The sequence below is a fragment of the Thermobia domestica genome, chromosome 8 (genome assembly GCF_964235325.1).
Source record: "Thermobia domestica chromosome 8, izTheDome1.hap1.1, whole genome shotgun sequence".
Classification (NCBI taxonomy): Eukaryota; Metazoa; Arthropoda; class Insecta; order Zygentoma; family Lepismatidae; genus Thermobia; species Thermobia domestica.
In genome coordinates, this window is record NC_137461.1 from 11,321,148 (window position 1) to 11,341,203 (window position 20,056).

Below are 20,056 nucleotides of genomic sequence, written 5' to 3' on the forward strand. Positions count from 1 at the left end.
CCCCTCTTGCAATTTGAAACTTTTTGGTTCGATCCCACCTGGAACCTTGTGGGGGCCCTGGAGCAAAATATGTTAACTTAAATCGTTGTATTTTGAAAATAATACCAAATTTCCTTTCCTGTTCTCACATTAAGTGTTAACAGGAGAAGTTCTTATAAATCCTTGATTCCTTATAAATTCCTTGATTTTAATATCAAAGTTTAGCAAATGACACTTTCTTAGTTTTGAAGTTTATAATGAGTAATTAACAAAAAACATTTACTTTATATGATGTGTTATCGTTATTGCGCTATAAACGCTACTGGACCGTATATATATACACAGGAGTAAAAGTGCATCCATACTTCCAATTTTTAAAATACCGCATCGTTTGACAACCAACAATGCAGTTAAAGTTGGATGTTTGAGATCTACATAAGGCGTTCCACAAGTGCACTAGTTTGTTCGAAAGATGTCAGTCTAGCAAACGGCAAAAAGAAAAAATATCCATACCTTGGTTACGAATAAAACATGGAGTAGAAGACACCGTTTAATATCTACGGAGCAGTCGATACTATGTGGAAGTCACAGAGATCATATTTAACCTTAGATATACCATGAAAAAGTAAATTTGCCTCGAAGTATTTTAAATAAATGAATTTTGGCATACAAACTGGTGGAAATGACATTAGAGGAAGAACATTCACGCCTCGTTCTGAAGTTAGCAATATTTGCTTCACGATTTTACGTGGCAAGATAATGTAGGGGTAACGTGCTGGACTTTTGAGTAATGGAGCTAATCAACGTAATTTCAAATACTTTTGAGGTCAAATATTTTTACAGAGCTGTCGTGAAGAATCGAAGAGTGACTTCTCATACTAAACGAGCAATCCTTAAAAACTTGGAAACACACACCTGTATAACAGAGACTATTTACGAATGTTGATTGGGAAAGGACAAACAACACCTACGGGGATTACCAGTGTGATTCGAAACGTCGTTGACCTGAAGAAGCCCCTTTTTCATGTGATTCGTTTTAGAAACTCTACAACATTTGTTAAGCAGTTTTAGATGGGTCAGTCTTTGTAGTATTTCTATCGTGCTTGACTTCCAGCTGGAAGACCTCGGTTCGTTTCCACACTATCAAACATCTCTTTCCACATAAGATAATGACTGTAGGGAATGATCAGTTCTCTTTGTGAAAGTTCTATATCTCGAGATGAGATGCAAGAATCTTTAACATATTAGCGGAGAGAAAGAGGGAGTGAAAATAGATCTTATTCAAATATTATCAAGAACATTCACCCATATCGACCGATCCTTATCAATACGAATAAAGATCATAATACAATTTATGATAATTTGATGTTTCCAAAGATATTAAAAATATTACAAATGAAGCATTGCTTAAAATATTGTGTTTGATTGAATTTGCTTAAACTGCTATCATTTACCTCGCTCGCATGTACAATATTTTAGCAGGATTAATTAGATCAAGCTCTGGGGAAAAACACAATTAAGCAGTATCACCAACCATACTGTTATTTATCACATCTTTGAAACAACTTGAAATATTTGATATCTGTAAACGACATTGTCATTTTCACATTACATAAAAGCCATCTATGTAATTGAATGTGGTAATTATCTAAATATTGTCTCTTGGTACTCTTTCATTCTATATCCATCATATCATGATCATATTATCAGATACTACAGTATATTCCATGTACGTTGCCCCGCCTGATATACTTGAGTTGTTACTTCTGTGAAAGTCACCAACGCATATTATCATAATTCGTATCTAGCTTTGTAGGTAGAAAAAACACATGTTACATTCATTAAATTTAATCTATTCTCACATCCATTATCTTCTACTATAAGTGTGGGAAACGAAACAGAAAGTTAATGAGTTCATCTTTGCCGATGTCCGAAACGAATGCCCTATGAAACAGATAATGTTTTTATTCATTTTTTGTATCGTAGCGCTCGCTGCAAAATAATTAATTTCACGTAAAGGTCGTCACAAAGTCCTTTAAAACATTGTTATCATCATGCAAATGACACTCCAATCTTAATCACTTGTGTTTGTCTTTCCGAAATATATTGGCTGATATAACAAATATATTTTCCTCTTCTACTTTACTGTATTGTTTTCGTGACTGAATAACACAGTCATTTTGCCTTCATACTTAACCACCTGCCATTCCTTATCAATACGGAAATCTCGTAATTCAGACACTCTACCGTATATTAAAAATTACAATTCGCAACTTGAAGAAGTTAGTTCTTTAAATCAAACAAAACAAAAACCTTTTAATAAAAAACGATCGAGAAACTTCCACTTTTACAGTTAGAAGTTGCCTAAAGCGTTTGGAAACTTTTAAAGAGCAAATCCCGAAAACTATCCCACTAGTCGTAATTGGATCAAGCAATTACATTGGAACTACTATGTTCTCAATCTAAACACATGCGTGTCACAAATCTCTGGTACTAGAGCAACTGATTTGTATACAGAACGTTGCGATACTGAGAGATAATTTTATGTACCATTAAAAATCTTGACTTTATTAATATAATTGTAACTAAACTCGTTTGTTTCTCTGATATTACTAGAAAACTACTAACATCAAATTTCTCTTTCTTGTAGAAGATAACATTTTCAACAGTTATGTAAACCCAAACAGCATTCTTTATCAACGAATTAGAATTTCGATTATAAACTGGAATTAAATTTCAAATCTAATATATAATGCGGTCAGATTCTTAGACATATCCAACAACTTGTTACTGAATAACAATAAAATTATAAAGAATGTCTTGGTTTATTTGAGTTTGGTGATCATAATTGTTTTATAAAAATGAGGCAGTTTTAGAGATTGATAGTTAGGAAATTTGAAAGTATTACTAACAGAAATATTATCCTTCAACTGGTATTGAACGGTTACCTATTACTTCATTATACAGTGGATACTGTATCCCTTCCATATTTGTGGTACCATTTCTTTTGTGACGCATTTTACTTTCAGTATGAGAGAAGAAAAGCATTTAAAATTAGAAATATTACTTTGCATTTCATTTGCACTACATATAAAAAATGAAAGGAAAGGAAGAAAACGCTGTAGATGCTATAATTGACAAGACGTGATCTTCGATATATGTTTTCTTCACAGCTGAGTATTTTGTTCACTTAAAACGTCATGTTTATTTAATTTTAAATCTTGACGAATTTGTTTGTTGCCTTTCAGTATGCATCAGGTCACTAATGATTTACTTGAAACATCTCAAGTTTAGTGACGAAATATTCTGATATGCGGTAGTCTGGAATTTTGATTCCTACTACTCAAGCTACTCGACCAGAAAATGTTATAGTGTTCTTGGTACTGCACGTGGGACTTTATGGTGGTCCTCATAATTTACTTTTAAGTTTTTTGATGTATCATATGCTAAAATGATATATCAAATACAATCTAACAGATGGGAAAAAATTTGCTGAATTCAATAATATTATAGGTTGTCATAAGCGATTTCAAGATTTCAACACATTTTCAATATAGAATATCAGACACTTTCTAGGCAAAGAGTCGCAAGTTTAGAAAGCTAATAATAAGCTAATTGCAAGATAAGAAGTGTACATTTTAATGATTATAGGTAAGTTGGAAATAATATCAGGCTATGGAGAAAGCCACTCAGAAGCAATATTTTGCATTGTCTTTCCTTTCAAAAAATGTACAAATAAACCCAAGGTGGATCAATCCAAGACTGACGAAATAATGATAAAACAAGAAATAAACGCATCGCTATCTGCATTACCCTTATTCAAAATACATTATCATTCGCTCTACACATTGTAAACTTAAAAGGTGCACTTGATGTTTATTCAATATTGTAAATGTATTGAAAACGTGAATTTGCTTGGAGTACCAGTTAATATAATTCAATTAAGAGATTTTACCTCACGGATTACTTTGGTCAAGTATGAAATAATTTTAGGGGGTAAAACTAAAAAGAGTTAGAAGTCGAAAAACACGTATCTAATTATTAATTTCTAACATAAAGTGATATTGTACATGACATACCTTAACTAGTCCACCACATATCATGCAGTTGCTTAAGGGCCTGTGTGAAATATATGTTCAGAATGCAGATTCAAGGAGTAATTGCAACTGGGTTATGAAAAAAATAAACAAAGAAGAAGTGCAATACAGAATATCAATCAGCGGTATTAGCCAAACAAGATTATCCACAACTCAGAAAATTAACATTTACCATTAAGGTTTTGCTTGGTCATGAAAGATTGGAGGGATATACAATTAACACATGCTTATAACCACGACCTGGAATTGACTAGAATGTAATTGGCCGCCTACAGACATTTACTCAAATATCAACTTTCATAGTATAAGAGGTGTCTTATGGTACTATTTTGGCTATAAAAGCTAGATTATTGGGCCACTCTATCGTCCCAAATTACATTTCATACTATTTCATGGGCTCAAGAATAACTGTTATTTATGTAATCAAAACGATAATTAAGTATTCTATGCTGTGCAAAAGTGTGTTACTAATATTTACTAAACATGCTCTCTTTAATTGTTTATTTAATTCATTTAGATAAGTGTCGAAGCTTCTTCATCTCGGAAAATTGAGGTTAAATTTGTGTCTCCTCTCGAGAAAGAAGCATTTTTTGTATTGGAAGAGCTCTCCCTCAACATGAAAATATTCTCTTGTCTCGTCTCTCCTCAAGATTATTTATTACAAATGAGAGTGAACCAACCCAATCATAGAAACTTTTTGCCTATTGCCTGATGTTGGTCATTGAAAGTTTTGTCTTCAGGGCAATTCTGATTAATATCGTAAAATAGGGTGCAAGATAGGTATCATACTGAAACTGAAACATATCTTACTGCATTTTCGGTTAACTTTTAATGCTGAAATAACAGAATATTGTCATTTGCTTTGTTTCCTACTCATTAAGTTTTTGCTAACGTAATAACGCCGTGAATTATTTTGCAGATACAACTAACTTTTAATTAATATTATGATTTAAAGTGTTTTAAGAGCTTGTGATTGAATGGGCTGAGGCTGGGGAATTACTTGTATGAATATTAGGTCGTTCATGTGTAGTAGATCAAAACGCAGTTGTTGTCCATTTGTAAGAACAATCCTTTTTCGTAACTCCTACACTACATAAATATTTAGTAAAACAACAAATAAACAACGTGTTTCAAAATGATTTCAACAATAGTGTTTTGGGAATCGTGGTACAGTGATCATTTAACCAAAATCTACACCTCTAAGGTAGAATATCAACTTTGAAATTAATGTTTAATTGACTGGCATTAAATTCTGGTTTACGAGGTTTTAAAACACATTACATTAAAATAATTATTGAAATTGTATTCATCTAGTTTCGACGTTGAGCGAGCGGATGTTTCGTGGAATGACAGTAATTCAAATTATACCGCCAGTTGAAATAGTGGCAACATGCAAAATGTATACCTATGGTGCAGATAGAAAGTTTTGCGTCTGTAATTAGAAGTTACAAAGTTCGTTCTTAGCGTTTCAAGGTAAACGTTGTTCTAATTCCTTAAAGAATCACTACGAAAGAAATCAATTAGGAACACTTTTAAACAGTTTCAAGCAACAATGCGATCATGAGTGAAAGTCATCAGTAGGCCTTGGACGTTCGAGGCACAAGAGATAGTTGGAGCTCACTTTTAGGATGTCCTCAAAATCCTTCACCGAGAGCTATTAAAGAACTTTAAACGAGTAGGTGCCACGTAGCGTGTAAGCATTTAGAGATTTATACATGTAAAGTTCAGTTGATATTACATCTAATAGCTAATTATCTTACTTCCTTCAAATACGAAAATACTGCAATGCCAATGGTTATCTTTAACGAACTGCGTTGACTAATAAGATTAAGTTCCATGTGAAGAACTCTTCGCAACTAGTGGTTAAAGAAGCATTATAGCATAGTTATAATTGTGTGTGATTCATCGAAGCAAATTGCATTCTGTCTCATTTCATCTTTCAAACTGTAAGATACTTATCATTTTCCGACAAAACTCTAACTGGAGAAACATTTCTATATTAGCTTTCCCGGTGACTTATGCAATAGCTTGAAATGACAATGTAAACTTCATAATTTTAATGGAAGTATTGTCTCGACATTTACACCATAGTGTTAGGTTTTACGAGTACAAATTGCATTGAAGAAGGTTTGAATCCCATCTTGGCTTTTGTGAGACATTTATAGATTTTGGCATCAATATAAATTGATTCAACTTCTTGTATTTTATACCATGGTGTATCAAATACATTGTATACAAATTAACTTTACTCAAAACTGTTCGTAAACCAGAAAGGCAAATTTACTGAAACAGCGACTATGTCGATGAAAACATGATGAAATAGGATGCCATGGAATTAAATTCTACAGAGCGTGGAATAATTGAAAAAATTCCAAATGCACTGTATATGTTTATGTTTATACTTCGGAAGGAAACAATTTAAGGGCGAGGGGAAAAGAAGGAATGTCACAAAACTGCATTTTCAAGAAAACGGCGCTATAATATTGAAAAGCTCGTAAGAAGCATAAAGTTAGTTAAATCTTTTACCCCATTTTACGTGGGCATTTCTACATCTACACAAGCATGGCATAACTAACTAACTAACTCTATGGCCTATGGAACCCGGAGGTTCAGTGCCGCGTTCACAAAAGCTCTCCACTGACTTCTACCCTTAGCTAATTGCAACCAGTTTCTACTTTGTATTCCTATCTCTCCGAGATCCATCTTAATATTGTCCTCCCATATGCGCCTAGGTCTTCCTAATGGTCGTTTTCCTATGGGTCTACCAGTCAAGACTTTGAAAGCGTTTCTACTTTCTTCCATTCTAGCTACATGACCTGCCCACCTAAGCCTCCTAGACTTGACGACCCTAACAATGTTGGGTAAACCGTATAAACTATGTAGTTCCTCGTTATGAAGTTTCCGCCATTCCCCATTCTCGTTCCTCTTGGGTCCGAATATTCTTCTCAGGATCCTGTTCTCAAATACTTTCAGTCCATGTTCTTCCCTCAGAGTAAGCGACCATGTTTCACGACCATACAGAACAACAGGCATGATTATCGTTTTATATATTTTAAGCTTCAAATTCCTCGACAGAATTCGCGACGACAAGAGAGTTTGAACCGAATAGTAACACGAATTCCCTGCTTTTAGTCGACATTTAATTTCCTCGTGAATATGATTTTCGTCTGTTAATATTGATCCTAAATATTTGAAAGTATCCACTTTATCAAAAGTATTATTTAATATTTTAACGCCTCCACAATTTGCCGTATTACGGTACCGACGCACTTCCATGTATTTAGTTTTCTCTGCATTTACTTCTAAATCCATGTCCCTGCAAGCGTTTAATAAGATCTCTGCATTTATTTCTACTGTTCTCCTATCATCCCCTATTAAATTTACATCATCAGCATATGCCATAACCTGGTGAATGCCGTTCAACTCTAGGCCCTGGTTGCTATCTTTGATTTTCCTTATGGCGTATTCCAGCACAAAGTTAAATAATAATGGCGACAACGCATCTCCTTGTTTCGGGCCATTTTCGACGTGGAAGCTCGTGGACAAAAATTTTCCTTCTCGGACTTTACTTTGGGATTCACTTAAACATATCTTAATTAATCTAATTAGCTTTCTCGGTATTCCAAGTTCTGTAAGAACGTTGTATAATGTTTCTCTCCTAACGGAGTCGTAAGCCTTTCTAAAATCAATAAATAGTTGATGTACCGGGGTATTGTATTCCCAACTTCTTTTCAAGTATTTGGCGAATGGTAAATATTTGGTCGATAGTTGATCGATTTCGTCTAAATCCGCACTGATAATCTCCAATAATTTCATCTGCGTATGGAGTCAATCTTGCTAACAAAATATTTGAAAGGATTTTATAGGATGTTGACAGAAGAGAAATGCCTCGATAATTATTACAGTCAGTTTTGTCGCCTTTCTTGTGAATTGGAACAATGATTGATTCTTTCCACTCTTGTGGTAATTCTTCCTTGTTCCAGATAAGGACAATGAGTTTGTGTATCTTGTTCCACAATTTTTCGCCTCCAGCTAAAATTAACTCAGCCGGAATTTCATCTACACCCGGAGATTTGTGTTTCTTCAATTTCTTTATAGCGGCTTCCACTTCTATTCGATTGAGTTCTGGAATATACGGTTCTGCGGTGTGTATCTCCTTTTCTCCACGCACATTAGTTTTTGGCTGCGTGTTCAGCAAATCGTCAAAGAAATCTTTCCATCTATTTAAGAGGCTATCCGTATCGGTGAGAACTGTTCCGTCAGATTTCTTTAATATATAAGCACGAGGTTGATAGCCTTTCTTAAATTCACTGATCCCCTTATACATGTCCCGAATATTTTTATTTTTACTATTATCTTCAAGTTCCTTAATTTTAGCTTTCAAAAAATCCCGTTTCTTTGTTCTAAAAGTTTTGGAAGTTTCCCGCCTGGTATCTGCGAAATTTTGTGTAGTTGTTTCATTCGGATTTTGTAGCCATCGTAATTTTGCCTGTTTTCTCTTCTCTGCTAGTTTAATGCATTCTTGGTCGAACCATGGTTTGTTCCTACGTATTTCCGCGTGTCCCAATTTTTCTATTGCTGAACTTTTAATGCTATCTCTAATTTCAATCCAAGTATCCTCAACACTAGTGCACTCCGAGTCTTCTAAAACCGCGAATCTATTCGAAACTTCAATCTGGTATTCCTCTCTTACCTGGCTCTCTTCTAATTTCTTTAAATTAAATCTCTCCGTTTTCGGACATTGAATATTACCTTTATTCAACGATAATCTCTCCCGTATTATCGCTACTACCAGGTAGTGATCAGTGTCACAATCAGCCCCTCTAAACGACCGGACGTCAATTATGCTAGATTGTCTTCTTCTATCTACTAAAACGTGATCAATTTGATTATGTGTTTTTTCCGTCTGGTGATGTCCAAGTGTATTTATGAACGTCGCGATGTGGGAATTTTGTACTCTTCACGATTAGGTTCTTGGATGTTGCAAAGTTCACGAGTCTAACACCGTTGTCATTACTTTCCTTATGCAAACTTTCGTTCCCTATAATCGGTTTGAAAATATCCTCTCGTCCTACCTTCGCATTGAAATCCCCTAATAGAATCTTCATATGGTATCGCGGGAGTTGGTCAAATATCCGTTCCATATCTTTTATATCGTCACCCTTATCTTCAGTTGGAGCATGTACATTTAAAACAATAATATCACACCACCGTCCCTTAAGAGTAATAAAAGAAAGTCTGTCAGTAACAAATTCAACCCGTTTAATTGCTGGTAATATTCGTTTGTGAACGAAAAACCCTGTTCCTAACTGGTGATTTTTATTTCCTTCCCCGTAAAAAAACGTAAAATTTCCGGAATTCTCAGATCCATTTCCTTCCCACCTAACTTCCTGAACTCCTACTACGTCCATCCTGTATTTCTCTAACTCACTCGTTACAGATTTTAACGCGCCTGCCCTATAAAGACTTCTAATATTCCATGTTCCAAATCGCATGTCCATTTTCTTTTGCTGATGTCGTGCCAAGTTATCAGTCCTTGTCCGAGGCTTTTGTGAATGTTTCTGAACAAGTACCTCTTTTTACAGGATGAGAGTGTTAGCCTTACCCAAACCCCCAAGCTGGAGAACCACTCCTAGTCGTCTGTCCGCGACTGCTTATTCAGTATATTCGCAGCTAACCTCTATATCTAGAGGTCTTCTCCTCAATCCGCAACCTGAGGACGCGCCATGCCGTGGTGACAGGAACCCACGTTACACGGCATGGCATATATAGTCAAATAGTACCAAGAGTCACCAACAGATAGGGTAAAGCAACCGAAAAAGCACATACATGGACACTCCTTGTTTTTCCCCTTACCCTTCATTATAGGCGAAAATTTCGTGGAAAATGATATTAGAAGAAATGTGTTAATATCATGCTTATAATAATAAGTCGATTGTTTAATTTCTGAATTATTCCTACACACGGAAAGGGTACATTGTTCACTATGTGTTGAATATTCTATGGGAATGTTGAGCTTTCTGTCATAATTTACTACAAAGTTAAGAAAATTGTTTTTGTCATAATCTTCCCTGAGTCGTGTAATTAAAAAAAACACTTACCTAGCACAAAACTTGCAGCAAACATGACAACAAATCCTAGTAATAAACTTGGAACAATGAAGCTTAGAATATATATAAAAGGAAGCATACTGAGGCCGCAGAGCATAAGAAGTAAAAGAAAATCACCTGCAAATGGAAGCAAATATATCAACAAGGAACATAAAACATATCATAGATTAGTAAGAGCAGGTGTAAGTGGTCAATTAATATATTGTGTATGATGTTGCTTACGCCATGTGTTGATGTAAGGTTCACTTGCTAGTTTGAAACTAATGCTTGTGATTCAATTGATATCCGTTCATGTCCATATTGATATGTTGGTTGCATTTAACCCTATCACTATGTCCTTTCATGATACCCCCCTTTACGACCTGGGTCCGGGCGGACCCCGTCTTTTAATAAGTAGATTTCAAATGAATTGCATCTTTGAAATTCACTTTTCCTTATGCTTTTGTATATTTGTTGATCTAGTGCACAATTGTTTTTATGCATTTTCTTATTGAAATTAATTTTTAATTTTATTACTATTTTTTATTGAAATTACAAAATATTCATGCAAATGTAATAAATCAAAGTAAACTTATATATATATATATATAATACATACATACATACATACACTCACACACACACACACACACACACATATATATATATATATATATATATATATATATATATATATATATATATATATATATATATATATATCGTTATTAACATTTTTTTCAAAATGTTCTTAATGTGTGATAACTTAGTCTAAGAAACTCACTACCAGTATTCACCTACACATCATTTTACCATTTAGGTTTCAGCATGTTCTAAACGTCCGTATGTTAACCTAACACACATATTTTCTAAATAACACTATTACAATAGGTTTCAGCATGTGCTAAATGTGTCATGTATTAACAGAACCTACTTACTACTAGTATACGGCAAATTCAACATAATTTATTTCACATGTTTTATATTCCGTGCGCAATTATCACATATTGTGTGGTGGTGTTCCGGATAGCAAGGAATGAGGCAACACTTGCATTTTGTCTTGACCTTTCAATCCAAGGAACGTGGACACAGTTGGCAATGTATCTTTTTTGGTCTCTCTTGACTCCAAGTCTCAGGAGATACTATTTGTGATTTTGGAATTTCCATCCCCAAAGTTTTAAGATATAGACGAACCCCAGACTGCAAGGCTTGTGGTTTCTGAAGTCTTAGTTGAATTTAGTCACTTACCAACTCCCTTCCAAGTTCTTTCAGAAATAGGCGACGCCTATGTCGCTTTCCAAGTTTCTGGAAATTCCCTAATCCGGAAATTTCAAAATCCAAATTATGTATGCTTTTACCGCTACACAGTCCAGAATGCTGAACCCTAATATAATAGGCTAACAGCGAATCTTTCGTTTACGTGAATACTAACTGCATAAGTAGTCAAGGTTTTTTGCACCAGATTTTGTGACATTGTAATGAATAATAATCTCGGGTGTATTCTCTTTCTCTTCATTTATCGCTTTGTCGTGATGCATTGAAGAGAGCCTTTCGTTTCTTAGGAACAATTTTAAACAGGGTCAGTTCACGATCGAAAGAAAAGTTTGACGACTTTTCTTCATGTTTGGGATCTTTCAAAATCTCTTTAGGTACTTCTTTTCGACGATGCCGAATTGTTCCAACTACAGTTGTATTTACAGCTAGTAGATCTTGAGTTAGCTCAGCACTGGTGAGAACGTTATCCAAGATGACGTTGCATCTTTGTTTTTGGAAGGATCTACCAATCGCTATACAAGATCCAAAGTATTACTTCTTTGAACTGTAGCACAAGGCTGTCGTCCGACATACATTTCTGCAGACAAAAGAAATGAATTTTCTGTGTCACAGCACCAGAATATTTTTCTTCCGTATTTTCCTGGCTTGGTAGGTATGTATTGTTTAAACCACATCGCCCGCAAAATGCTAACAACTGTTCATCAACGGTCAGGTCATTTCCAGGCTTGTAAAACTTCGATAAGTCATCCGGAAGCATTTTCGAAACATTGCTGCAGGCAGCCAATTTGTCTGTCTCTAGTGTCTGTTTCCTTGTTTCTACATTGTACCACGGAGCGGCAGAAACTAAGCAAATGACGGAAAGGTTTCATTGACATTGTACCACAAAATATTGGCTTTCCACTGTCCATGGATCATATTTCTTCAACATTTGCATTCGCCGATTTGTAAATTCCACCTAGTAACAATATTGCCATAAAAGCATAACTTTATTTTCACCTCTTCCCCCCCATTTCTTTTCATTTGCAGAAAGTGATTTATTCCAGTTTGCTACCACTTGTTTAGCCCTTCAATTTGTCTCCCGAACAATGAGATTGACCATTTCAGGTGTGATGAGCAGTTTCAGACGGTACATATATCAGAAACATTCTTCGCATTACCTACTAATTCTATTTTTGTCGCAAAATATTATGGGCTGCCGTGTGTGTTAAATAAGGTTCTTCAGTAGTACACTTACGCCCTGACCGCGATTTGAAAATATGATCTTCATTTAAAATGTTATAATGTCAAACGATGCTTGCTTGAGAGGCGAGTCACTAGTTTCACTACCACTGTCAGATTCTTGACAATATTCATAGTTCAAGTCCTCTGTTTCATCTCCTACACTCTCTTCATATTCGGAGGATTCGTCACAGCTACCAAATTCTACATAATCTTCACTGCCACTTTCATATAATATACGCTTAGCTTCTTCCATTGAGAGAGCTTTTTGTCGTGACGTTTTGCAACCGAAGAATACAGCGCACAATCAATCTACTTTTTCTAACTTTGCATTTACGTGTGGTTAAGATAAGAATGAAATCACCTCACGAGCAATGTAGAAAACAATATTGACTGGTTGGCGAACAGACACATACTGAACAATGAAACAAGTGGTGTAAAATGTTGAAATTATCTGAACCTAGATTACCGCGAGACCTGATGACAAAATAGAGAAGCCAGCGGCATTGTTGAAGTAATATACACCCAGAATGTGCTCTTACATGTTGATAAAATAGAGAACTTACAAACACCCAACAAATGAACAAAATTAACACGTACAAAGCAAATAGTCAATTGAATATAACTGCGGTCTGCTCGGACCCCAGGTCACAGAAATATGACATTAAGAGTTTAAGGTGGAAAAGCAAAACACTCGTTGAGAGGTACACTGTGAAAAGCTTGCAGCGTATTAGAAACATTTTTATATGAGATGTCACTGAGCATAAGCACCGGAAGTACGATATGTACAAACTGGCAGCTTACTAAAAGTGACTAGTGTCCGCGTGAACCCCAGGTCATGGTGATAACGTTAATATGTACAAAGATTAGTAAATATACATAGGATTCTGACAATGTATACCAAAAATTGTAAGTTAACATAATGAAAATGAACATCACCTTAACTACACTGGAATCATATTAATTGACTCAGCGATTATCTGGTTAGGTAAATGTTAAAAGAAATTACGTGCAGTAGACATTTTGTTTTTAAAAAATATTAGCTTAGTATACCAATTCGTGTTATACAATGATTAATATCCGATAAATTGATCGTAAAATTCTAAACACGAGTCAATATAATTTACATTCGTGTAGAAATATTTTAGCGAGATTCTTATAAAATGGCTTAATACCCCATGAGGCGATTTCTTGCATCAAAATGTTTGAAGACATTGCATATGAAAGTAGTGAAAATGACGCATCTTTCAAAATTGGAGAACAGGAAAGGCATATAAAGTTGCTACATCTAAGAGAACTAAAATCAACAAGTTATATGTATATTCGAAAACTGTTCACAGTGGCACGAAAACACAATTAAGATGCAGATGTTTTCGTTTGGAGGAGCAAAAGAGAGACTAGCCTGCCTTCTTTAGCGATCTTGTGATTGCAAAATATTAATCCTAACGATTAACCAACCTATGAACATAGTGCAAATATTGAAATTTAATGGGGTCCGCTGATAAAACTTGATTTCCGGAATGTAACCAGCCGTAGCGTTCTCACGAAATATATGCGTAATTTAGTCAACAGTCTGGTAAAAAAATAACAGAAAACAGAAAGCCTTGTTTTGACCATACTCCAAGATACCAGTTATAGTTCATCTGCATATACTCCTAACAACGTGTCATCAGAGTTAATATTTCGCCAACCAAAGTAGTTGATGAGAGAGTGGTGTTTATCATCAGATGAGTAGGGCCCTTTTGAAGTGCTGTACCTCTTTTCTTTTCCATTGTGATACCATCATTAGAAAACTAAAGGAATACTGTGGAAGCTGAAATACCGCTGTCCACAATAATGAAATATTCTTCATTTTTCTCGAAACGGAAACAATAAGAAGTTTGGTTGAACACGCATATGTAGGAGCTAAATATTTTTTGTACGAGATTATGAGATTGAGATTTCTATTCAAGCTGCACATTACCTTCCAATGTGTGATGCGCGTTTAACAAATTAGTCTTGAATATATAGTTTTATACATTTCTGGCAACAGAAGTTTTCAAAAAGAATATCTAATAACACTTCATTGGAATATTGCTTTTACTTTCGTCCTATCGTAAATTTCTTATTTCTTGAGTCCACTTAAATTTCTTTGCAATTTAGATATTACATTATGACTTTCGTATGTAATTAGAAAATGTTTTGTCACTTTGTAATTTATAACCAATGAAAATGAATGGAAAGTAACGTATGTTATATAGAACATATTTCAATTCTCGTTTCGCAAGAAAAGTAGGAAGTAGTAGGAACTAACTACCTGTATTAGAAGAGTCTATTAATTTTAGTATAAGATAATCATGCCATAATAGCAATGGTTATCTGTCCGGTTAATCTTCTTTCTTACAAGTAATACACCTAATAGTAAACTTATTGATATGCCTGTTTACTCTCTTTCTTTCCTTTCTTTCTTTCATTTGCTTAAATTTTATATAGCTAATCATCAAGAGTGATATATGGCTTTGACTTATAAATTAATTTAAATACCATTATTTATGCCTATACTATCGCATAAAAGGAATAAACTCTCTTATGAATTGTATATCAGCTTTTTAAATAAAAGCCTTTTCTTAAATATATATCAACAATGTAATTTGTTAAAGATCTGTGCCTAATGAATGTTTATGGTTATACAAATGAAATTCGACATATTTATAAAGTTCTCTTTGAAAATAAAAGCGAATATTCTACCTGTTTTCAAAACTTCGAAAGAATATTAAAATCTCTGACCTATCATTCAAAACATTACCAACATGAGAATTCACTTAAATAGGCGATTTGAAATTCCAAATGTTAATTTTTAGTTTTAAGAAAAGGATTTTGTGTTTCAGCGTTTTCGACAATTTTGCTCCTAGAGAAGAAAAGGCAACTGTTTTTGTAGAGCTCAAATTTTCGAATGTATAATCATAAAACACTAAATATTGTTATGTGCTTACGGAAGACATGCAAAATGTGTTCCGTAAGCGTTTAGTTATACCGAAAACTATTTCGGTATGATCTAAAGTGCCACTCTTATAGTTGGTAAATTGTCAATATGTGTAATCCAGTTGATTTTTTTTTCGTTTGTTCAGATGGTGCCCAACGTGACAATTGATTTTTGCTGGAGGAGAGACATTTGGTGTGCAATGCTTTCATTGAAAATAGCGAAGATGTGTTGTACCGCTACACACAATTTTAATTATAAGTTGAAGAGGGAAGGAAAATTTAAACTAGATTCAAGTTTAAGGTTTCGTATTAGATAATCTATATTCTTTCTTGGCGGACAACGGATAACTAGTTTTACACAACAAATTCTAATTCGTTTTATTTTCCAATTTAAATAAGAATTATTAGCAGCGGGTCATGGTTGTAAACACCTACAAGACAGAAGTCGATATTGGGAACTTCCTTAATGTGCTTTTAACTTATATCTTTACATCATCACACTAACTACAAGAATACATAATTGGAAACTACATGCTAATGATACATATTTCTAAGAACAACTACAGATGTCGATTGATCAAGTAAGCACATCATAACATTAGGAAGTATATTTAATATCTGTACACATTTATTGAAATGATGCAACTATATGTTCTACGTATGATGTTAATTTTCTGGTACGTTATAGGGTAATAGGATTCATAAGTTTTAAAGTTTAGTTTAATTATGAGGGTAAACAATTTTTTATCAAATTTATGAAGACAAAAATGTTGAAACTTTTAATTCATTTGAAATAAATACAAAGATAATTACTTTAAAAGAAAGGATAATAATAAATTATCGTTAGATACACATAAATATTATTTATGACTATATTAAGCCTTTTGTGTTTTATATGTATTTGTCAGAACTATAAATAAATTATTTAATTAAATCAACTTTAAGTAGCTAAAATAAGATAAGGTGTATAGCACATCAAACAAAAATTTTAATTTTAACTGATATATTCAAGAGAAATAAAATTGTGTAGCCTGGCGTAATATTTACTTGGAAGAACGCGTCGATTGAATCAATATTTACTTGTCGATTAACTAAAACAATAATCCGAACGAAGATGAGTGTAATTTTTAATTCTACGTAAAATTAAAATAAACACAACAAATATTTAGTGATTTTTTTAATAACTAGTAAATTAAATTTTAATGTTTATATTCATTTTTGACCATAAACATTGATAACATGTTTCTCGAAAACACATATACTTATATTGTGTGTATTGCAAATTAAAGTTACTTCCGTTGTTTCAAAGGCGTAAAAACGACAGTAAAATATCATTGCAAACTAAATAAAGAAATATGTTTTTCCGGTAGGTAAGATTTTCTTGACATATATGCTGCTTACTAAGCACATAGCAATAACCAGTACTTGTGATGAAAAATAGATTGGAATCATATTTCTACATTATGTTATTAATAATATCTCAGACTGTACTTACCTATGAATCCTCTATATACTTTAAACGTGTCAGATATTAATAATACAATACATGCAGGGAATACTGTTCCTACTGTATATGACGTCGCATCGCAGACATAAAAAGAAAACCAGTAGAGAGCACGATTAATGTCATTCATTATCTGCATGTGTTTCACATGTGTAACTCGTTCCGATATCGGCAACATAATATAAACACTTAAGGATCCTATTAAAGCTGGAGACAATAATATAATTGTGATCATTTTCGTTACCAATTCTATGAGGAAATCCATTACATCACCCATCTGAAATAAATAAATAAATGTTATTAGATGAGAACGATTCTTTGTGCCATAATTCACAAAATATTCCATAATTTAACTTACTAGAACTACCAACAAGTAACTAGTAATTTTGAGTGTCAGGTGTCCTAGATTAGTGACACACTTTTGTTAGGTGAGGTATGTTAGGCTGTATGGTTGACGACGTTTTTGTTTCTTGTTTTGTTTTTTGTTGTGGGATAATTACAAGATGGCGGCTAATCTGACGCTTGAGAAATATGTACACAACGTTCACCTATTTGTGAGACGAGAACGTTACGGAAGTCCAGAATTGAAGAGCTGTATGGCGATCCTGGGCAAACAAAGCCTTCATTATCTTTGGGAGTATAATAGGTGGCATGGAGTATAATAGGGTAGGCCTTCGTGTGTTAACAAAGGCGGAACACACAAGGTAAACGCAGAAGTAGACATCAATTCGACAGTTGTCCCACACCCTGAATATGCCTAAGTCATCGGATGCTAGGGTTCGCAACGATCTGAAAATGCGCCCGTTTCATTATCACCTGCTGCACGCACTGAATAAGGACGATTCCAATCGCCGTATTGAATTTGGTTAACGGTAGCTGTGGACAGTGAAGGAAAATTCCAAAATTTGGAACCGCATTGCCTGGATGGACGAGACAATGTTCCATGTTTCAGGATCCATTTGAATAATAAGGTATACGCAAGACTCATGAAAAGTGTTGGGGGATTGAACCGGGAATCACCAAAGAATTCAACAATATTCACGTTCATATGTGCTGAGATGAGTGCAAATAGCAGGCATGCATCATTGTTAATGTGCGCAAGGTGGACATACAAATAGATAATAAGGCTTAGATATTTTGAAGCACTTGTTTTTTTACGTCATTCATCTGTACCTACAATTTTGTGTCATGTCCTTGTTTATAACAAAAATGTACTAATGACTGAAAAGCTGAGTCTATATTTCTGATACACCATGTATACGATTATCATCATATTTACTTATACATTATCGATGATTTGAAAAAGTGAACACTAAACGCTATGACGATAAAGACTACGAAGACAATATATTAGAATACAGATATTTACTAAACTGAATATAAAAATGCCTCTTCTTGTCAAAAGAACATTCAAAAATTCCCGTAATGTTCTAAAGCATAAACATTTCGGAAACAAAAGGCTCGAACGCCACATAAAAGAAAATATTCTGTTGAAAATACTAAAATGGATCACCCTATACATACATATATACACAATATATCTATCTATCTATCTAGCTATATACATATATCTATATATACATGTGCATATATATATATATATATATATATATATATATATATATATGTTTGTGTTTGTGTGCGTGTATGTACTCGCATTCTCAAATTTCCTTTCTTACTGTTCACACTGTACTAATCCGACTACCAAATTAGTACAGTCTAATAAAATTAATTAGTGCATAATACGTATATTATCTATCCTAGTCTTACAAAATACCTCTTTCACTAATTTTTAGAGCATATGAATGTTATAAATATTCATAATGTAATGTTACAAATAAAGTAAACAATTACTGCTCTTACTAAACTACTAAATAAATAGTATTAGATAATCTTACCATTCCAAGTATAGAAGGTTGACGACTAGCCTTCAATTGAATGTCAAGTACTGTGTTCACCATATAAATCACTAATGCTAGGGTAACGAAAAAAAGACACTGCAAAAAAAAAGTTTCTTCGTTGACAGCATTTAAGGAAAAAAATATTAAAATAGTTTCTTAGTTACGAAATATAGTATTATGAAACGACCAAGTAAATTAAATTAAACTAGAAAAATACAAACTGAAAAATAAGGAAATAAAACAGAAATAATTTTCGCAGTACGACTTGAAAAGTACAGTAAAGAAACATTACAACATATAAATAACACAAGATAGCAGGCATCAGTTCTTCCATATATATACATATATATAATTTTAATTCCATTTAACCTAGAAATCAAGCGTTTTCCGGTCAAGAATGATCTCAACATAAAATAAAGTAACTGAAGTAAAGAAAAGTTAAGTTACAATCGAAAGATTTCAACAATTGTTTTAAGTTAATAATACGCATTTCGAGAGAATGACACGGTAGTTGTTTAACCTCGTGATTTATACAGATTAGGACACTATACTAAGAGAGTGGAAGATTTTCAGAAGAGTAGAATCAAACATAATCACATATACGATGAAAAACTTAGGTTTTCTTATCACATCATCAGTACTGTGAAAGGTGCTATGAGAATACTTTTTATTATTTACATATTCTCTGAAATTCGCAATCTCAGCTTAGTCAGTGATTCCTTCAAACATTTTGTATATATTAAAATTGGATATTTCTCTCAGATGTGAAAATTGGCTTGCGCTTCAACCTTACCTTGTTGAAATTATATACTTAACATTTTTTTTTACTTTTGTCCAGAGGCGTATTTTGTGGGCTACCGAGTCTATCGGCAGTAGCCCTAGAATATTAAAATATAATGTTAATATAATATAAACTAACTTATATTTATAATTTTATAATTTAGTATCTTCTTTCAATGTCAAAAGTTTCTGCGACCTATAAGCACTTAGAAACACCCACTTACTTTTTTCACTCACTCTTTCTCGCTTTCT

The 20,056-nt window shown here is 33.7% G+C and overlaps 1 protein-coding gene across 1 annotated transcript in view; it reads right to left on the bottom strand.

Moving 5' to 3' along the window:
• Positions 1–20,056, bottom strand: part of LOC145691585 (phospholipid-transporting ATPase ABCA3-like) — a 159,315-nt gene that overhangs the window by 66,176 nt on the left and 73,083 nt on the right. The window contains exons 11-13 of the mRNA XM_081766991.1: positions 19,022–19,120; positions 17,115–17,400; positions 10,178–10,303 (exon numbers count right to left, since the gene is read on the bottom strand). Of these exons, the coding sequence (XP_081623117.1) occupies positions 10,178–10,303; positions 17,115–17,400; positions 19,022–19,120 (511 nt within the window). The remainder of the gene's footprint in view (positions 1–10,177; positions 10,304–17,114; positions 17,401–19,021; positions 19,121–20,056) is intronic.